At 41.7% G+C, this 19,117-nt stretch overlaps 1 protein-coding gene and 1 non-coding gene across 11 annotated transcripts in view; one reads left to right on the plus strand and one right to left on the minus strand.

Moving 5' to 3' along the window:
• Window positions 1-687: 687 nt before the first annotated feature.
• The window catches only part of DPPA3 (developmental pluripotency associated 3), an 85,623-nt gene continuing 67,193 nt past the window's right edge, over window positions 688-19,117 (minus strand). For 4 of the 10 annotated variants that reach the window (XM_038576712.1, XM_038576711.1, XM_038576710.1 and 1 more), the window contains exon 7: window positions 693-916. In XM_038576712.1, the coding sequence (XP_038432640.1) occupies window positions 836-916 (81 nt within the window). In that variant the 3' untranslated portion in view covers window positions 693-835. Of the gene's footprint in view, window positions 917-17,287; window positions 17,782-19,117 lie in introns of those variants that run through there. The other 6 variants (XM_038576707.1, XM_038576708.1, XM_038576703.1 and 3 more) reach the window with 5 other exon arrangements.
• On the plus strand, window positions 14,867-14,969 carry LOC119866484. The gene has a single exon (XR_005380232.1). It is a non-coding gene; the product is annotated as a U6 spliceosomal RNA (small nuclear RNA).

Raw genomic sequence — 19,117 nt, forward strand, 5'->3', positions numbered from 1 at the left:
TTGAGCCTGGGAAGAACTTTGTTTGGGATGTGCTATTTTTCTTTCTTTCTTTTTTAAGATTTTATTTATTATTCATGAGAGACACAGAGAGAGAGAGGCAGAGACACAGGCAGAGGGAGAAGCAGGCTCCATGCACCGGGAGCCCCATGCGGGATTCGATCCCGGGTCTCCAGATCACACCCCGGGCTGAAGGCGGCGCTAAACTGCTGAGTCACCGGGGCTGCCCTCATTTTATTTTTAAAGATTTTATTTGTTTATTCATGAGAGACAGAGAGAGAGAGAGAGAGAGAGAGAGAGGCAGAGACAGAAGCAGGCTCCTGAGGGGACTCCAACGCACAGCTCACGTCATTGCACACTGATGTTTCCTGGGCTGAAGTTAAAACCACGGAGAAGCCCAAGCATAAACCAGACACCAGGAAACTTCCTGTCAACCAGGAGTGTCAGTGTGCACAGGCCTTTGCTGCATGTGTTGCCTGATTATGATTGCTTTATGCTTCAGGAAGGTGCAGGTTATCCTCTGTACTAGAACTTTTTTTGCAGTGTTTTGCTGTCTAGATTCTCATTCCTGGTAGTGTGGGCAGTGTGAATTATTATTATTATTTTTAAAGATTTTATTTATTTATTCATGAGACACACACACACACACACAGGCAGAGACACAGGCAGAGGGAGAAGCAGGCACCATTCAGGGAGCCCGACGTGGGACTCGATCCCGGGTCTCCAGGATCATGCCCTGGGCTGAAGGTGGCGCTAAACCGCTGAGCCACCTGGGCTGCCCCTGGCAGTATGAATTATGATGAACATTTGCCCAAGCAGTGAGGATCCTGCAGTTCGTTTATATGAAGGCCTTGATTGGTCCTGGTAGGTTGGGACTGGGGACGCAATGGTGCGGGCTCCACAGGAAGGAGGACTTGATCTGTGGAAGAGCAAGTTATAAATGGCAGATAAGAGTTTGACAGCATGAGATGCTATCACTGGTTACTCATACTATAATTTTTTTTTTTTTTTTTAGTATTTATTTATTTTTTTTTTTATGATAGTCACAGAGAGAGAGAGAGAGAGGCAGAGACACAGGCAGAGGGAGAAGCAGGCTCCATGCACCGGGAGCCTGATGTGGGACTCGATCCCGGGTCTCCAGGATCGCGCCCTGGGCCAAAGGCAGGCGCCAAACCGCTGCGCCACCCAGGGATCCCCCTCATACTATAATTTGATGAAAATCATAGAGTAGGAGCAAGCGATTTCATGTCTATAGTTTTTAAATAAATCTTAATCCAGTTTTCATATTTGATGTGGCTTTCCAAATCGTTAGTACCGAAGTTAAGCCTCAGACCCTTAATAACCTTAGTGTTTATTGGGGCAGCTGGGTGGTTCAGGGGTTGAGCTTCTGCCTTCAGTTCAGGGCGTGATCCTGGAGTCCTGGGATGCAGTCCCGCATCAGGCTCCCCTTTCTCCCGCTGCCTGTGTCTCTGCCTCTCTCTCTGTGTCTCTCATGAATAAATAAAATCTTAAAAGAAGAACATTAGTATTTATTAAGAGATTTTAGCTATTATATTCTTTAAAGTCTTTTTGTTTTTCTCAAATGTGCCTTTGTACTGAGTATAAAAACAACAGTGCACAAATTATTTTACACTACAATTTACTGAGTTTCTTACTCTGAGACATTTTCTTCTCCTGTAAGTATGAAAAGAGGCAGTCTTTAAAAAAAGAAAAGAGGCAGCCTTCAATGAGAAATTAGTAATTTAAAAAAAAATTAGATCTTCTGTAAGGATAGACTTAAAAAAATATTTTATTTGGGATCCCTGGGTGGCGCAGTGGTTTAGCGCCTGCCTTTGGCCCAGGGCGCGATCCTGGAGACCCGGGATCGAATCCCACATCGGGCTTCCGGTGCATGGAGCCTGCTTCTCCCTCTGCCTGTGTCTCTGCCTCTCTCTCTTTCTCTCTCTGTGACTATCATAAATAAATAAACATTAAAAAAAAAAAATTTTATTTAATTATTCAGCAGAGAGAGAGAGAGAGAGAGAGATAAAGCATGAGCAGGAGGGGCAGCAGAAGGAGAGTGAGAAGCAGACTGACTGCAGAGCAGGGAGCTTGATGCAAGGCTCAATCTCAGATCATGACCTGAGCTGAAGGCAGGTGCTTAATGACGGAGCCACGCAGGTGCCCCTAGAATATGCTTTAAAAAAAAAAAATTTTTTTTAAAGCTAGGTTCCATACTCAATGTGGGGGTTGAACTCAAGACCCTGAGATTAAGAGTCACATGCTCTACCTACTGGGCCAGGTGCCCCAAAAATAGACTTTTATTTTTATTTACTTATTTTTTTTTCTTAAAGATTTTATTTTTTTATTCATGAGAGACACAGAGACAGAGGCAGAAACATAGGCAGAGGGAGAAGCAGGCTCCCTGTGGGGAGCCTGCTGTGGGACTTGATCCCAGGACCCCGGGATCACTACCTGAGCTGAAGGCAGACATTCAACCACTGAGCCACCCAGGCACCCAAGAATAGATTTTTATATCCACAAAATAAACACATATTTACTAGACAAGATGAATGGATCCATGTGGATTTTAAATGGAATGAAATTCATGTAAAAAGTGTGGCCATGGGCAGCCCAGTTGGCTCAGCGGTTTAGCGTCGTCTTCTGCCCAGGGCGTGATCCTGGAGACCCAGGATCGAGTCCCACGTCAGGCTCTCTGCGTGGAGCCTGCTTCCCTCTCTGCCTGTGTCTCTACCTCTCTCTCTGTGTCTCTCAGGAATAAATAAATAAAATCTTAAAAAGAAAATAAAGTGTGGCCTTTTGGCCTCACTGCTGTATCTACCTTACCAAGGTTTCTAGAGTGTGACTTTAAGGCAAAGCAAATTGTGTAAAACTGGGGGCAAGCCAGCTTTATCAACCCTACTTTACTCACATATACAAAGAACATGTATAGAATGGGGAGCTATGGGCAGCCCCGGTGGCGCAGTGGTTTAGCGCCGCCTGCAGCCCAGGGCGTGATCCTGGGGACCCTGGATCGAGTCCCGCGTCAGGCTCTCTGTATGGTGCCTGTGTCTCTGCCTCTCTCTCTCTCTCTCTCTCTCTCTGTCTCTATGAATAAATAAATAAAATCTTAAAAAAAGAAAAGAATGGGGAGCTATAATCGAGGGCCACCAAAGTATCGTAGAACATTCACTACAGATTGTATCATCACAAAAGTCAGATGTTTTTGCCCATTTTTTTCTGAGTCCGGATTCGACCTAATATGTTTTCTACATCCCGAGGAAAGAAATCGGGGAATTTTTTTTTTTTTTTTTTTAGATTTTATTTATTCATGAGAGGGATCCCTGGGTGGCGCAGCGGTTTGGCGCCTGCCTTTGGCCCAGGGCGTGATCTTGGAGACCCAGGATCGAATCCCACATCGGGCTCCCGGTGCATGGAGCCTGCTTCTCCCTCTGCCTGTGTCTCTGCGTCTCTCTCTCTCTCTCTCTCTCTCTCTCTCTCTCATAAATAAATAAAAATTAAAAAAATATTTATTCAAGAGAGACACAGAGAGAGAGGCAAAGACACAGGCAGAGGGAAGAGCAGGCTCCATGTAGGGAGCCCGATGTGGGACTCGATCCCGGTCTCCAGGATCACACCCTGGGCTGCAGGCGGCGCCACACCACTGCGCCACCGGGGCTGCCCTGTTTTTCTTTTCATTAGAAAACAGAGTCAATTGGAAGAGGTATTAAAGAGTGAAACAAAAAAAAAAAAAAAAAAAAAAAGAGTGAAACATTGCTGGTTTGGCTACAGATAAGCCGATGTCTTTCCTTTCAGACCACATTGTGAATTCCCTTTAAAAACAATTGTAGGGATCCCTGGGTGGCGCAGCGGTTTGGCGCCTGCCTTTGGCCCAGGGCGCGATCCTGGAGACCCGGGATCGAATCCCACGTCGGGCTCCCGGTGCATGGAGCCTGCTTCTCCCTCTGCCTGTGTCTCTCTCTCTCTCTCTCTCTCTCTCTCTCTGTGACTATCATAAAAAAAAAAAAAAATTAAAAACAATTGTAATCTAGGGGTGTCTGGGTGGCTCAGGGGTTGAGCATCTGCCTTTGGCTCAGGGCGTGATACTGGGTCCTGCGATGGAGTCCTGGTCAGGCTCCCCTCGAGGAGCCTGCTTCTCCCTCTTTCTATGTCTCTGCCTCTCTGTGCCTCTCATGAATAAAAATAAATAAATATGTAAATATAAATATAAATAAACAAATCTTTTAAAGAATTGTAATCTAAATATTTCGGAATTAAGTTTTTATAACATAGATCCTGCTGAAACTTTTCAGTATAAATGGTATCAGTTATCTTAAGAAGAGACAAGGGCACCTAGGTGGCTCAGTTAGTTAAGCATTCAACTCTTGATTTCAGCTCAGATCATGGTTTCAGGGTCCTGAGATTGAGCCCCGCATCAGGTTCCCTGCTCTGCTTGTCTCCCCTCCTCCTCTCCTCTCTCACAAATAAGTAAATCCTTAAAGTAAAAGAGCTACTTAATAAGCACATTAGTTACATTTTTAAAAAAAGATTTTATTTATTTATTCATGAGAGACACAGAGAGAAAGAGAGAGAGAGAGAGAGGCAGAGACACAGGCAGAGAGAGAAGCAGGCTCCACGCAGGGAGCCCGATGTGGGACTTGATCCCTGGTCTCCAGGATTACTTCCCGGGCTGAAGGCGGCGCTAAACCGCTGAGCCACCTGGGCTGCCCTCTTTTTTTTTTTTTTTTTTAAGATTTTATTTATTTATTGAGAGAGAGTGAGCAAGAGAGAGAGCAGGAGCAGCGGGAGGGGCAGAGGCAGAGGGAAAAGCCGGCTCCCCATTCAGCAGGGAGCTTGATCCAGGACTCAGTCTCAGGACCTGGGGATCCGGGTGACCCGAGCTGAAGGCAGATGCTCAACCAACTGAGCCACCCAAACGTCCCTAGTTATATTATTTCAATGCTATTTTTTATTTATTGCCTTAGATACACTTAGGCACTTACACTTAGATACACTATTTTTTATTTAGTGTAACAATGTTAAAACTTTAGTTACAACTTTTTATAGGCATATATTTGATCAAAAAAAGTATATATTTTTTACTTATGCAGAAACGTATACAGTTTTGTTTCTTTTATCTGACCATGTAAAAGCCGACTATTTAATGGCTTATATATTCTTTTTTTTTTTTTTTTTTTTTTTTATGATAGTCACAGAGAGTGAGAGAGAGAGGCAGAGACACAGGCAGAGGGAGAAGCAGGCTCCATGCACCGGGAGCCTGACGTGGGATTCGATCCCGGGTCTCCAGGATCGCGCCCTGGGCCAAAGGCAGGCGCTAAACCGCTGCGCCACCCAGGGATCCCCTATATTCTTTTTAAGGCAGAATTTCTCAGACATACTGCATTTGTGCACCTGTCAAAGTTTTTTTACTCCTTTATGAAGAATCTCACAAGGAGATAATGGGCTCTACCCATTCACGGTGACTTGGGAAGTAAGAAGGTTTATACACTTTAAGTAAGCTTCCCCACTAAGTACAGCTTATTATTGACTGCTGCTGTTTTATTTTTTATAGTCATAAACATGTCATGTTTTTATTACTTGACATGAATTAAATTTAGGACACAAGTTGGAGCTATCTTCCCAGAAATACCATTAACAGAAACAATAAATAGTGTATCTGAGATGCAAACTGTAAGCAAATTGATCTGTGGATATTTGTCAGTTCCAAGCAGCAAAATTTGATCCCTGTCCAGGTGCCTGTTTTATTTAATTTTTTAAAAGATTTTATTTATTTATTTGAGAGAGAGAGAGAGAGAGAGAGCATAGAGCATGAGTATGGGGGAGGAGCAGACTCCCAGAGAAGGAGAAACAGGCTCCCAGCTAAGCAGGAAGCAGGACAAGGGGCCTACATAGGGCTCGATCCCAGGATCATGACCTGAGCCAAAGGCAGACCCTTAACCAACTGAGCCCCCCAGGCACCCCCAGGTGCTTGTTTTAGCTAGCAGAGAAGCACCAACTGTCCAGGAGAATTCTGTTTGCAGAGGAGTGGGATCGTCCTTTTTTCTCAAACAATTATCTATACTTTCAGCATTCAATTTCAATTATTCAAAGATTCTCTTAGATTTTAATTTTTTTCATATTGTCAGTGTTGAGTTTCTCAGAACTGCTTCTTTTCCTGTGTTCAGCTTTGAGAATACAGGTTTTCCTAACAGAAAAATGTTAGTAAAAAGAATCTTAGAAACAATTAAGTATTCTTCTTCCCCTGAAACTACAAGCAAAGGCTCTCTAGTTCTGCATCATAAAACTGTCCTTGAGTGAAATATCCACTCTCCTTTCTAAGGCCAGTACCTCTTGCCTGATGCTTGAGCTCATCCTCTCAGATTGCTCCCAGCTGTGACTCCGGAAAATCTTGCGGCTGTCTAGTGCGTCATCACTCTTTCCCTCAGTACTTCAGCTTTCCCCTCAGCATACCAATATACTACTAATGCAGAATTCTAGAGCCATCTGGGGACATCTGATGGTAGACTATTAAAATTCCTTAATCCATTTTTAAAGACTTTCCCAGCTGCCTCTAAAAAACAAGAGAATTGAACTTCTTGACATAATTGTGTTCATAAAAGACTCAATCTCAAAACTGGGTTGCCCCTCCCCAATAGCTACTGAATCAGAATCTGCATTTTTAGCAAGATCCCTAGATGCTACATAGAAGTTTGAAAAGCACCAAACTCAACCAATGACTCCCAACGCTAGAATCTGATGTCTGGGCACACTGCAGAGCAATTAACTCAGAATCTCTGGGGGTGGGGGTGGAGTCCGTGTGTGTGTGTGTATATATATATATATATATATATACACACACACACATTATAGGCTTTATGCCCAATGTGGGCCTTATACTCACCACCCCAAGATCAAGAGTTGCATGCTATACCAACTGAACCAGTCAAGGGTCAATTTTTTTTTTTAAGGATTGATTTATTTACTTTAGAAAGAGAAAGAGAGCATGAGAGGGGTAAAGTTTGGACAGAGGATAAGGGGGAGAATCTCAAGCAGACTCCCCACTAAGCAGGGAGCCCACAACCCTGAGCTGAAACCCAGAGTCAGACGATTTAACCAACTGAGCCACCCAGGTGCCTCAACAATATAAAATAATTGATGCCAATTTATATAGCTTCACATCAGGACAAACATAAGTTCTACTTGTTCTACAATAAATGTGGCTAAGATTGACTGCTGGATTGGTGAGATTGCAGTGTAATCTGGAGTAATGGATTTTTATGTAGTGGAAATGACTAAAAGAGGAAGGCCAAATGTATGTATTTGCAAGAGTAATTGTGACTATGGACCATGGCTAAGAAGGGAAGTGCAGCAAGAAGATATGAAAGGGTAGACAGAAATTGAGGCATCAGAGGATTGGAGATTGTGCAAAAGTATGGAAAACTGTCACTCCACAAGTCTTGCCCTTTTGTAAAGTATCCTGGATAATGGGAATAAGAGACCTGGTGTTAATATTCACCAGTATTTGTGTTTCCTTTCTCTTTTGGAGGACACACCTTTTCTGCAGTTAAGAATGACCATATAATTGACTTCTGGCCAATGCAATGTGAGTGGAAGTGACAGGCATCACCCCCAGTCTGGCACAATCCTTTCTCTCTTTTCCACATCTATCGATTGACTGGAGAAGATGCTTAAGACCTAGGAAATGGCAGCACATACGATGGAAGGAGTCTAGGTCTAGATGCTATGGAGAGCCACCTAGCCAAGCATGTTCACATTGGGCTGGAATATGAGCAAGAAATACTGTACTCTTCTGAGGAGTTTGCTGTAAGGAAATTAGCTAAAGACACAGGAGAGTAGCTGATGGTGAGAGTAGCTTTAAGAGAAGGTGTATTTAAAGTGGGGGAAATGAGGACAATTTTGATGCTCATGGACATGATCCACAGGGAGGAAAAAGAAATGATGAATAAGGAGAGAGGGGAGCAACATCCTAGACTAAATCACGGGGATGAGATTTTGTGCACACATGCTGAGTTTGGCATTAGTTAGATGCATAGAGAGGCTGTCTGTTGTAATAGGAGAAAAGGCAGAGCATGTGGGTGCAAGTGCTAAGTTAGAGGCAACATTTTTTTGACTTTTTTTTTAAGATTGTATCTTTAAGTAATCTCTATACCCAGTGTGGGGCTGGAACCCACAACCCCAAGATCAAGGGTCACATGTTCCACCAACAAAGCCATCCAGGTTCACCTGACTTACTTCTTAAAAGCATTTATGTATAGTTTTAATTTTATTTATTTTTTAAATATATTTTTAAAATTTATTCATGAGAGAGAGACAGAGAAAGGCAGAGACATAGGCAGAGAGAGAAGTAGGCTCCATGCAGGGAGCCTGATGCGGGACTCAATCCGGGACTCCAGGATCACGCCCTGAGTTAAAGGCAGATGTTCAACCACTGAGCCACCCAGACGCCCCTATGTATAGCTTTTAAAAACCCAGAAATACAAATATGGATAGCTCCAGTTAGTCCTGGAAAGTCTAACTCATTTCTACAAGGTCAGAAAGTAATTTCATAATATAGAAATACTTCATTTTGTTAAAAAAACATGCTCACCCTATAATATTCTGTGACAAATTATGCTGATGTGAACATACTTGAAACATAAATTCTTTTGCACATATCTAAAATAGTTTTCTGGAAGTAACACTGCTTCCTCAAATGGCACGCATGTTTTACATTTTGATAGGTACAGTTGTCCTCCAAAATAGTTTTATTTGAAGAGTAATCAATAGTCCCTGGGTAGATGGCAGTTGTCCAAGGTGTTTGGTGTTAGGGCAGGTGTCAAGGTTGATGGTAAAGTAAGCATGACTACAGAATTAGTAATGGGTTATTGGTGGCTGTCAAACATCGATGGATCAAGATAACTTTCCCATATTAAGGTTTTGTGTGTAGTTGCTTTTGAGTTCCTTTCTGATGTTTCTCTGTCTTTGTCCTTTGATATTTCTGTTTGCTTTAGACATCTAAGTGCTTTCCCATTCATAGCCTATCATGGGTTTCTTCCCTTGTATCTAGTCAATCCTACATCCCACCAACAAAGCTTTCAGCTCGAGCCTCTGTAATAGTTGTCATCAAATTCATCATCAAGGAAGATCAATAGGGGTCCGACCAACATATCTAAAAACTCTCATACCTTACTGAGTAAAATATTATTGTGGTCCAGTTATTGATCTAATGGCCCAACCATCCAGACATTTTTTTCTTTTCCACTTCTGGGAAATATCCACATTCTATCAAAAGCAGAGTTAGTTGCAACATATTGCTAAAAGCTTTTGAATAATAATAAGTTTGTTGAGGGCAAAGATCTCATATTAGAGTAATTATTATCCCACATAAAAGCAGTTGGCGCTTGTTAATGAACACACACTTAATAGTTTCAGTGTAACACTTCAGCACCATGTTGCTGGCCTCTTCCATGTGGTCATGCACTTCCCTTTCCATCAACATCATCCCCTGAGTCTCTCTAATCATGATCGTTTTCAACTTCCTCCATTCTTAATGTGCCTGTTTAAGCATGGGAGTCAAAGTTGAAATGCCCTATACAGGATAAAAATCTATGTATGCTCAGAATGATTGCTATCTAGTTAGAACACTGACAAAAGTAATAAATTTTTTTTCCCATGAACTGATTCTTTGATATTCCTTGTAGGTTTTTATACGCAGGCTTATAAAGTCTCTGCTTAACAGGAATATGTGTGTGGAGGGAAAATGGGGTGGTGGGAGGGGCACAGAAATCTTTCAGAGGGGGCACCTGGGTGGCTCAGTCAGTAATGCATCTTACTCTTGATTTTGGTCAGGTCATAATCTCAGGGTCATGGGATGGAGCCCTACATTGAGCTTCATGCTGGGCATGGAGCCTGCTTGGGATTCTTTCTCTCCCTCTCCCTCTCCCCACCCCATTCATGCATATATGCACTCTCTCCACGCCTCTGTCCCCCCCCAAAAAGAAAGAAATCTCTCAGAGGAATACTGACAGCTCCAAATCCTACAGCCTCAGAGTATAATGAGCATAAACTGCTGTGACATTCAAATTTTCCTTATGGAACCCACGTTAGCCAAGATACAAGGGAAGATAAGAAAGAAAGAAAGAAAGAAAGAAAGAAAGAAAGAAAGAAAGAAAGAAAGAAAGAAAGAAAGAAAGAAAGAAAGAAAGAAAGAAAGAAAGAAAGAAAGAAAGAAGAAAGAAGAAAGAAAAGAAAAAAAAAGAAAAGAAAAGAAAAAAGAAAAGTAAAGAATAAAAGAATGGGGGACGCCTGGGTGGCTTAGTGGTTGGGCATCCGCTTTTGGCTCAGGGCATGATCCCCAGGGTCCTGGGATCGAGTCCTGCATCACACTTCCCATGAGGGGCCTGCTTATCCCTCTGCCTGTGTCTCTGCCTCTCTCTCTCTCTCTGTGTCTCTTATGAATAAATAAATAAAATCATTAAAAAAAGAAAGAACTAATTAAATGTATCTGATGCTGTTTTTTTCAAGTATTTAATTCCTATTAGGCAACTTATATTAGTTTCTGATGCTTAATTTTTAATAATATTTTATTTAATTATTCATGAGAGACACACACAGAGAGAGAGAGAGAGAGAGAGAGGCAGACACAGGCAGAGGGAGAAGCAGGCTCCATGCAGGGAGCCCGACGTGGGACTCAATCCCAGGTCCCCAGGATCACGCCCTGGGCTGAAGGTGGCGCTAAACCGCTGAGCCACCCAGGCTGCCCCTGATGTTTAATTTTAATGTTTTATTTATACACACTTATTTGGTACTGATAACTACAGTAGCATTGAGAGTCTTCTTCCACTGCTAATCCTTGAAAAATATTCAGTAAAAAAGCATAAAATAACAATTTCTCAAACTATTATATTAAATTGTTAAAAGGTACCATTCTAGAGAATGATGTAGACATCATCTTTACCCTTTACATTCTTTAGTACTTTTGCTTCCCATTTTCTCTGATTGGTTCAAATTATTCTTTGTTTTGTTCTGCTCTTGTTTGTTCTGTAATCCCATGAGTGTGAGGAACATCTTGACTCTGTCTTGATGTCATTCCTCAGTTTTGTAAAATCTTGGCCATTTCATCTTCAAAATTTTCTTTTACCTCATTCTTTTTAAATTCTCCTTCTGGAACTCAATTACATATGTTAGACCTTCTCACAAGGACCCATATATGCCACCTAGGCTCTCTCCTGTTGTTTTGTCTTTCTGGTCTTCTGTATGGATTTTTTAAAAAAAGATTATTTATGTATGTATATATGTATGTATGTATGTATGTATGTATGTATTTATTTATTTATTATGAGTGACACACAGAGATAGGCAGAGACATCATGCCCTGAGTGAAAAGCAAATGCTCAACTGCTGAGCCACCCAGGCATCCCTGTATGGATATTTTCTTCTCACTTATCTTTCAGTTAACTAAATTTTCTCTCTCTTTTTTTTTTTAGGTAACCTCTGTGCCAAATGTGAGTCTTGAACTCACAACCCCAAGATCAAGAGTTGTGTGCTCTACGTGTGCTCTACTCACTGAGCCTGCCAGGAACCCCAACTAATTTCTTTTTTTTTTTTTTTAAGATTTTATTTATTTATTCATGAGAGACACAAAGAGAGAGAGGCAGAGACACAGGCAGCGGGAGAAGCAGGCTCCATGCAGGGAGCCCGACGTGGGACTCGATTCCGGGACTCCAGGATCACGCCCTGGGCCGAAGGCGCCAAACCGCTGAGCCACCCAGGGATCCCCCCAACTAATTTCTTATTCAGCTGTGTTTAATCTGCTGTGAAATTCACGTATTAAGTTCTTAATTTGGAACGCCTGGGTGGCCCAGCGTTTAAGCTTCCGACTTTGGCTCAGGTCGTGATCCTGGAGTCCTGGGATTGAATTCCACATCAGGCTCCCTTCATGGAGCCTGCTTCTCCCTCTGCCTATGTCTCTGCCTCTCTCTGTGTCTCTCATGAATAAATAAAATAAAATCTTTTTTTTTTTTAAAGTTCTTAATTTGTGGAACAGCTGGCTGGCTCAGTGGGTAGAGCATGGGACTTTTGATCTGGGGTCATGAGTTTGAGACCCACATTGGGCATGGTTTTAAAAAAAAGTTCTTAAAAAAATAAAATGATAAAATAAAAAAAAGTTCTTAATTTGTTACTCTTTTTTCCAAATATATACATGTATACTGGGACACCTGGGTGGCTCAGCGGTTGAGTGCCTGCTTTCTGCCCAGGGCGTGGTCCCGGGGTCTTGGGATTAAGTCCCACATCAGTCTCTGCCTCTCTCTCTGTGTCTCTCATGAATAAATAAATAAAATCTTAAAAAAAGAACAAACTCCCAAACCCAAATATACATATATACATATATAATGTATGGATATATACACATATGTATATATATTTTTTAGTTTCTAGTGCTTTGCTGAAATTTTTCCTTCTATTACTTATATTCTTAAGCATATTAATCATAGGTATTTTAAGTCTGATTCTAATAACTCTAATCTCTGGACCTGGGTTTTTATTTTATTTTCTGTTTAAGTCAACTCTTGTCTTTTTTTTTTTTTTTAATTTTTTTTTTAATTTTTATTTATTTATGATAGTCACAGAGAGAGAGAGAGAGAGGCAGAGACACAGGCAGAGGGAGAAGCAGGCTCCATGCACCGGGAGCCTGATGTGGAATTCGATCCTGGGTCTCCAGGATCGCGCCCTGGGCCAAAGGCAGGCGCCAAACCGCTGCGCCACCCAGGGATCCCAACTCTTGTCTTTTTGTATGTCTAATATTGTTTATTAAATACTAGATATTATGTATACAAACTTAAGTCGGAGCATAACTCTCCATCCCCCCCCCCCCTTTTTAACTCTCCGTCCCTTAAATGTGGCTGTGCATAGGACTTCTTTCCAAAGAGTACAATACAAAGGAGGATAAAAGAGTAAATTTACAATGGAGAAAACTGACAAACATTACCTCAGCCAGGTGATCAAGGTCAACGTTAATAGCAATAAGCATGTTGATAGTATGTATCCTTGATATGATGAGATGACAATGGGACTTTACCTCTGGTTTTGCTCTGAAAAACCCTCAATCCAATTTATCATGAGAAATATATCAAATTTCAATATGGGACATTGTACAAAATATATGACCAATATTCCTCCATCAAGGTCATCAAAAACAAGGAAAATCTGAGAAACTGTCACAGCCTGAAGAAATTTAAGACTTGATGACTAAATGTAATGTATCCTGGTTAAATCTGGAACAGAAAAAGAACAGTAGGTTGTAAAATAAGAAAATCTGAATAAAGTATAGGCTTTAGTCAATAATAATGTATCATTATTGGGTCATTAGTAGTGATGACCATACCATACCGATGTTAATAGTAGGAGAAACTGGGTAGGTAGTATATACAGGAAACTCTTGGTACTATCATCTCAATTTATTATTATTATTATTTATCTTTTTTATCATCTCAATTTAAATCTAAAACTATTTAGGACACCTGGGTGGCTCAGTCGTTGAGTGTCTGCCTTTGGCTCAGGGTGTGATCCCAGGGTTCTGGGATCGAGTCCTGCATCAGGCTCCCCACAGGGAGCCTGCTTCTCCCTCTGCCTGTGTCTCTGCTTCTCTCTGTGTCTCTCATGAATAATAATTTTTAAAAAAAGATTGTATTTATTTATTCATGAGACACACAAACACAGAGGCAGAGACACAGGCAGAGGGAGAAGCAGGCTCCCTGCAAGAAGCCCGATGTGGACCACAGGATCATGACTAGCCTAAGGCAGACACCCAACCACCGAGCCACCCAGGCATCCCCCAAATTTACTTTTGCAAATGTCAGTCTTTATGAGGTCAGAATCTATTTTTCACCCTCCAATATTCCCTGAGGGCAGCTCAGGGTGGGTCCTACACTTGTTTCTCCCTTCTTAACCTGTGAGATTCCTGAAACTATTCAGATTCCCAGCCTCTGAATTGCCATTTTCAGGGTGGGTACCTAGTCTTTCCGGCACTGCTGAGTCAGCAAGAGGCAGGTCCAGGCTTCCCTTCTCTGATACCTTGGCTTCTTCAATTCCTTACTGCATTGAAAGCTCTCTGATGCTTTCAAGTAGTAGTAGTTGTTGTTGTTTTAAGATTTTATTTATTCATGAGAGACAGAGAGGCAGAGACACAAGCAAAGGGAGAAGCAGGCTCCCTGCAGAGAGTCTGATGTGGAACTCGATCCCAGGACCCAGGGAACACAACCTGAGCTGAAGGCAGTCGCTCAACCACTGAGCCACCCAGGCATCCCTCAAGTAGTTTTTGTGTTTATCCAGCTTTCCCTGATCTCAGCAGAGAGTTGACCTGACACCAGCTATTCAGTCACAATCCAAACTGGAAATTTCTGCTTCTCATTTTTTAGATTGCTTTTCATTTCCTCACCGATACCAAAATACTGAAAAACACTTCTGCTTTCCATGAATCCTGGAGCTTCTTCTTTCAGCCAGCCAGTAATTTAGTAATAACATTTTTTAAAAGATTTTATTTATTTATTTGTAAGAGAGGAGAGAGCAAATGGGACAGCACAAGCAGGGGGGTGGCGGAGGCAGAGGGAGAGGGAGAGGGAGAAGCACGCTACCCACGGAGCAGGGAGCTTGCTGCGGGTGGAGCTGGATCCCAACACCCTGGGATCATGACCTAAGCAGAAGATAGATGATTAACCAACTGAGACACCTAAGTGCCCCTAGTAATAGCATCTTAAACATCAGTCAGATAAAAAAAAATTACATAGATGCTAGAAATGATTAATAACTAATTAAGGAATAAAATTAGAGAGTCAACAGGAAAGAACCAAGTGACATGACTAAAATCATCTTCTAGGAAAGTAAAAGGTACTGGTATCTGTGCTTGCTTCAGTAGTTAAATTGGAAAGGTACAGAGATTAGCATGGCCTCTGTTCAAGGGTGACACATAAATTCATGAAGTGTTCCATATTAAAAAAAAAAATGTACTGGCATCCGGTCTGTTATTTTGATAAATACCCTAGTGATCGAGCTCTCTAACTGCACTAGCAGGACAGCAAAGTTCCAAAATAAGAACTAACACAGATGAATTCACTTTCTTTAATTCCATATAGATCGAAGATGAGCCTGGAATATCTTGTGGTACCAAAAAGTAAGGAAATACTCAAAAGAGTGATGGCCACATGTCAAAAGGATGTAGTATGAAGGCTGAACTGGCTCTCACTACCCACATCTAGGAGAATTTGAATATGTTTCCTTAAATATTTATAAACTACTTATATTACTAATAAATTATGAAGTTATGCTTACCATAAATTGAATTTCCACCAAATTAATCAGCTCTTATTTTTATTTTTTATTTTTTTTAAAGATTTACATATTTATTTATTCATGATAAACATAGAGAGTGAGACAGAGGCAGAGACACAGGAGGAGGGAGAAGCAGGCTCCATGCCGAGAGCCTGATATGGGACTTGATCCCGGGACTCCAGGATCACGCCCTGGGGCCAAAGGCAGGTGCTAAACCGCTGAGCCACCCAGGGATCCCAGCTCTTATAATCTGATATGTTAGACTAACATAATTGTTTGAATATTATTAGAAGGAGATTCATAATCATATGATCATAAAGCTGATCAGTAAACTTACACTAAAACTAGTTAAAATAATTTTATTTTTTTAACTTTTTTTGTGTGTGTGTGGCACCGGGCTGGCTCAGTCAGTAGAGTATATGACTCCTGATCTTGGGGTTGTGATTTCAAGCCCCATGTTGGCTGTAAAGATGACTTACAAGTAAAATATTGAAAAAAATAAAAGTACTTTTTTTCTTTGTGTTATCTTTTTTCTAGAGTGAGAGTTAGGGGCAATAAAGTCTAGATCTTTTCTAGCTTTATATCCCACTCTCTTCTGCATTCAGAACATCATCAATCCTTCATTCCTATGTTCAAATCTTTTTTTTTTTTTTAAGATTTTATTTATTTATTCATGAGAGACACAGAGAGAGAGGGAGAGAGGCAGAGACACAGACAGAGGGAGAAGCAGGCTCCATGCAGGGAGCCCGACATGGGACTCCATCCCGGGTCTCCAGGATCATGCCCTGGGCCCAAGACAGCGCTAAACTGCTGAGCCACCCAGGCTGCCCCATTCCTATGTTCATATTAAGATTTTTGCATTTGGGGAGCCTGGGTGGCTCAGTCAGGTAAAAGTCCGACTCTTTAAATATTTATCTGGAATACTAAGTTTTGAAGTGCCCTCTCCATGTGTCCTGGCCTTCCTTGTCCCATCCTAGTCCCTGTCCTTCCTCTCCTATGGCCAGTAACACCCATTCCCTTATTCCGCAAACATTGGTAGATATTGCCAAATGACCCTGGGGTGGGGGGTGGGGGGGAACTGCCCCTAGCTGAGAACCACTGCTCCAATGGTGTTAAATATCACTTTCCTGGCTCACACTGCACCCGGGTTCCTGTCAGGAATCCTGATTCCCTTAACACTCCCCTCTAGGAGTCCCTTTCATCCGGATCAACCAGGTTTTTATCGCTAGAAACTGCTGCTCTATTTGGTCCCAGGATTCGAAAAGGTAAATACATTTTCAGCTGCTGGAAGATGGCATTTGAAGAATGGACAAACCCTTTTAATTTCTAAGAAAGAGAATTCTTGGCATAGCCTACTAGTCGCAGAAGCAGTTGAGATCATGTGGTATTGTGACCCTAATCTAGACAAGATAGTGCCCGCACAACCCATTTCCTAACTTCCAAACACACATTCTAGAGGTTGTCTCAGAGAATGAATTTGTGCAGGATAATTTTTAACAGTCATATCTGGTTTTAGATTCTCTACTTCCTGGCTTGTGACTTAAGTCAAATATTCAGGTTTTCTAAGACTTCCATCTTAGGGATACTCCTCGGTGTAATGAGCATCATGATACCCACTGCACAAAGTGTTGCAGATAAAAAGATGATCTAATTTTTATTTATTTTATTAATGATAGTCACACACACAGAGAGAGGCAGAGACACAGGCAGAGGGAGAAGCAGGCTCCATGCACTGGGAGCCCGACGTGGGACTCGATCCCGGGTCTCCAGGATCACGCCCTGGGCCAAAGGCAGGCGCTAAACCGCTGCGCCACCCAGGGATCCCGATGATCTAATTTTTAAAAACTTCTCTGGACTTGCCACAAATTAAAATGTTGCAGGAGCACCCGAGTGGCTTAGTTGTGAAGCATTTGCCTTCAGCTCAGGTCATCATCTCCCGGTCCTGGGATCCAGCCGCCCCCCCCTTCCCCCAACCACCCCCGTGTCAGACTCTGGGAGTCTGCTTCTCCATCTGCTCCTTCCCCTGCTCTTGCTCGCTGTTTCTCTCTGAAAAGGTTGTAGTTCCCCTGGCCATTGGAGCCTCTCTGCTGACTCCTTTCTTGCCTGTGGACAGGCTCCCTGGTGAACATCATGTTCATGTTCCTCCCGCATAGGAGTGAGACATGCTCTCTAGCCATACATGTCAACAGGCATGAAGGTGGCTTCACTTTTCAGATCTCTTCGGGGACAGATCCTGAAACCTAATAAAACCCCTGCTTCTGGGTAGGATGTACAATGTACCCCAGCTTTTGGGTGCCTTGGAGCTGGACCAACTGGGATTGAAAACTGCTACCAGGTTTGGCACATTAGAGTCAGGAGCTTGGCTGATTTCAACGAGGAAAACCCGTGCATCCATCTGTTAAATCATCATAGAAGGTGGTCTGTGGGGTCTTTAGCTTTTTTTGCGGCAAGTTGTACATGTCTCAATGGCTCCACCTGCTGTCAGAAAGAAGAACGTGACTTCATCCCTCACATTTTTAGACTTGGGGTCAGAGCGAAGTTAGTGGGGGGATTGGGAAGGATGGGACTCCTTCTGCTACTGTTTTATCAGAACCCTCCTGGACTGAGGACTTGGTGAGTAGCTTTCTGACTCAGGTTTGTTTATATTTTAAGTCTGTCGCTTCTGTTATATTAATAGCACTCCAATCTATGTTTTTCCCTTTGTGACAAGGTTTTACTTAGAGCTGGTGAAAAATGCATATATAACTCTTCAGATTTCTTCCTTCTACAGATATTATTGGTATGTTGTGATTTTGTAGGAAATTTTTAAGTAAATTTCAAATTTATCAGGGTAAGTATTTACATGCTTTTTTTTTTCAGTTTTACTGAGCTATAATTGGCATATAACATCATGTAAGTTTAAGATGTACAATGTGATGATTTGATACATGTATATATTGCAAAATGTTTATGACAATAAGGTTAATTACATCCATCCCCTCTCATAATTATCATTTCATTGTTGTTGTTGTTGTTGCTATGGTGGGTACATTAAAGTTTTACTCTTATAACAACTTTCGAGGATACAATAGAGTATCACTAACCATAGTCACCGTGTTGTACATTAGCTCTCTGGAATTTACTCCTCTTATGACTTACATCTTATTGTAAGACTCATCTTATTATTATTATTTTTTTTTTAAGACTCATCTTATTGATGAACATCTCCCCATTTCTCTCCCCATGCCCAGCCCCTGGCAAACACCATTCTACTCCGTTTCTATAAGTTTGACTTTTTTGGATTCCACATGTAAGATCATGTAGTATTTGTCTTTCTCTGACTTTATTTCACTTAGCATAATACTCTCAAGGTCCATCTACATTTTTGCAAATAGAATTTCCTTCTTTTTTTATGGCTGAATATGACACTTTAAAAAATTTATTTATTTTTCTTAAAGATTTTATTTATTCATGAGAGAGACACAGAGAGAGAAGCAGAGACCTAGGCAGAGGGAGAAGGAGGCTCCCAGCAGGGAGCCCGATGTGGGACTCCATCCCTGGACCCCGGGATTACCACCTGAGCCAAAGGCAACCGGTCAACCACTGAGCTGCCCAGGCATCCCTATTTCCAAATTTTTGAAGAACCTTCACTATTTTCCACAGTGGCTGCACCAATTTACATTCCCACCAACAGTGCACGAGGATTCCCTTTTCTCCACATTCTTACCAACACTTGTTATGTCTTATCTTGATAATAGTCATTTTAACAAGTGTGAGGTTCTCTTATTATATATATTTTTTTCTCTTATTATATTTAGAGCTTTTGGAATAAATA

This window comes from Canis lupus, chromosome 27 (assembly GCF_011100685.1).
Source record: "Canis lupus familiaris isolate Mischka breed German Shepherd chromosome 27, alternate assembly UU_Cfam_GSD_1.0, whole genome shotgun sequence".
Classification (NCBI taxonomy): Eukaryota; Metazoa; Chordata; class Mammalia; order Carnivora; family Canidae; genus Canis; species Canis lupus.